Below are 1,290 nucleotides of genomic sequence, written 5' to 3'. Positions count from 1 at the left end.
TCTTTTTTTTTGTTGTTGTTCTCGGTGGTTTTGGGGGGGGGTTCATGCTGAAGTATTTATTGAGCCCTACGTGCCCGGTGCGGGGTGGGGGGCAGCAGCATATCTCGCAATAAAGGGGACGCTGTGGGTGAGGCCTCTTTTCTGTCCTCTGTGGGTGGGGGGGGAGGGAGAGTGAGGCACGGGGGGGGACAACCCAAGCACGCCAGGCTCGGGGTGGGGGCGGGTCCTGAGACCCGGCAGGAAGGAAGAGCACCACAGCCCCCAATCTCTTTGCAGCCTTTATTAGAGCAGGGCCGCCTGCGCAGCTGGGGCGGGGGGCTGCCCGCCTGCGGGCACCTCGGGACCCCCACCCCACCCAGGGGGTGGGGGCACTCCCTGCTTCTTTTGGAATCACAGTTTTGTGCTGGGAGCTGCCGGGGCCGGGCACTGCCTGCCCACAGACAGCTGTGGGGAGGGGGGGGGGTCCTGCACCCCAGTACTTGGGGGGCTGGGAGGCTCAGCCCATGGTGGGGGGCCGCTACCAGAGCACGGCGCTGTCCAGGTGGGCGAAGCCGGGGTCCAGGCGCAGCTTCCAGTAGGTGTTGTTGGTCACCCACGACTCTTTGCCGCTGGTATCCATCAGCCGCCTGTGGATGGGGAAGTGTGGTGGGAGGGGGGGGGGGTCACACCTCGGCAGTGCCCCCATTGCCCCTGCTCCCCCCCCCCACCCTGTTCCCAACCTGAAGAAGCGCGCCTGGTGCGCGATGTTGTTCTCCTCCATCACGCGGCGCCGGTCCCGCTGCAGCTGCTCGATCTGACGCTTCTGCGCCTCAGCCGCCGCCACGTTGCCCTCCTCCAGGTACCTGCGGGGGGGGGCCGAGAGCTGTAAGGAGCCACCCCCCCCTCACCCCCACGGGCACACAGCCCCCAGCCCCACAGCACTCACCGCTGGTCGGGGCGCAGGCGCGTGTCGGTGGAGGGCAGCACCCTGCGCAGCTCAGGCGTGAGCTCGTTCAGCTCCAGCGCAAACTGGGTGAAGCCGTAGTTCCGCTCGTGGTCGGGGGGCATAGGGTCTGATGGGGGGGCGAGGGGGGACAGATGCTCAGTACCCTCGTAGCACCCTGAGCATCCTCCCCCCCGCCCCCGGCGTGCCCCCCGCTCCTTACTGGCTCTCCAGACGCACTGCCCCGGGGCTGGCCCGCGGAACAGCCCCTCGTGCCACTTGCCGGCCAGGCGCTCCACCACGGCCCCGCTGCGGCTCAGCACCGCGCCCTGCACCTCGTTGGCACCCGCGCCCCAGTACCGCGCCTG

At 68.8% G+C, this 1,290-nt stretch overlaps 1 protein-coding gene across 1 annotated transcript in view; it reads right to left on the bottom strand.

Annotated features, from left to right (window-relative positions):
- The window catches only part of OSBPL7 (oxysterol binding protein like 7), a 6,918-nt gene continuing 5,893 nt past the window's right edge, over positions 266 to 1,290 (bottom strand). The window contains exons 20-23 of the mRNA XM_021377867.1: positions 1,146 to 1,287; positions 926 to 1,052; positions 720 to 842; positions 266 to 626 (exon numbers count right to left, since the gene is read on the bottom strand). Coding sequence (XP_021233542.1) covers positions 518 to 626; positions 720 to 842; positions 926 to 1,052; positions 1,146 to 1,287 — 501 coding nt within the window. The 3' untranslated portion in view covers positions 266 to 517. The remainder of the gene's footprint in view (positions 627 to 719; positions 843 to 925; positions 1,053 to 1,145; positions 1,288 to 1,290) is intronic.

Source organism: Numida meleagris, chromosome 26, assembly GCF_002078875.1.
Source record: "Numida meleagris isolate 19003 breed g44 Domestic line chromosome 26, NumMel1.0, whole genome shotgun sequence".
Lineage (NCBI taxonomy): Eukaryota > Metazoa > Chordata > Aves > Galliformes > Numididae > Numida > Numida meleagris.
This window is presented reverse-complemented; position numbering and strand designations above follow the sequence as displayed.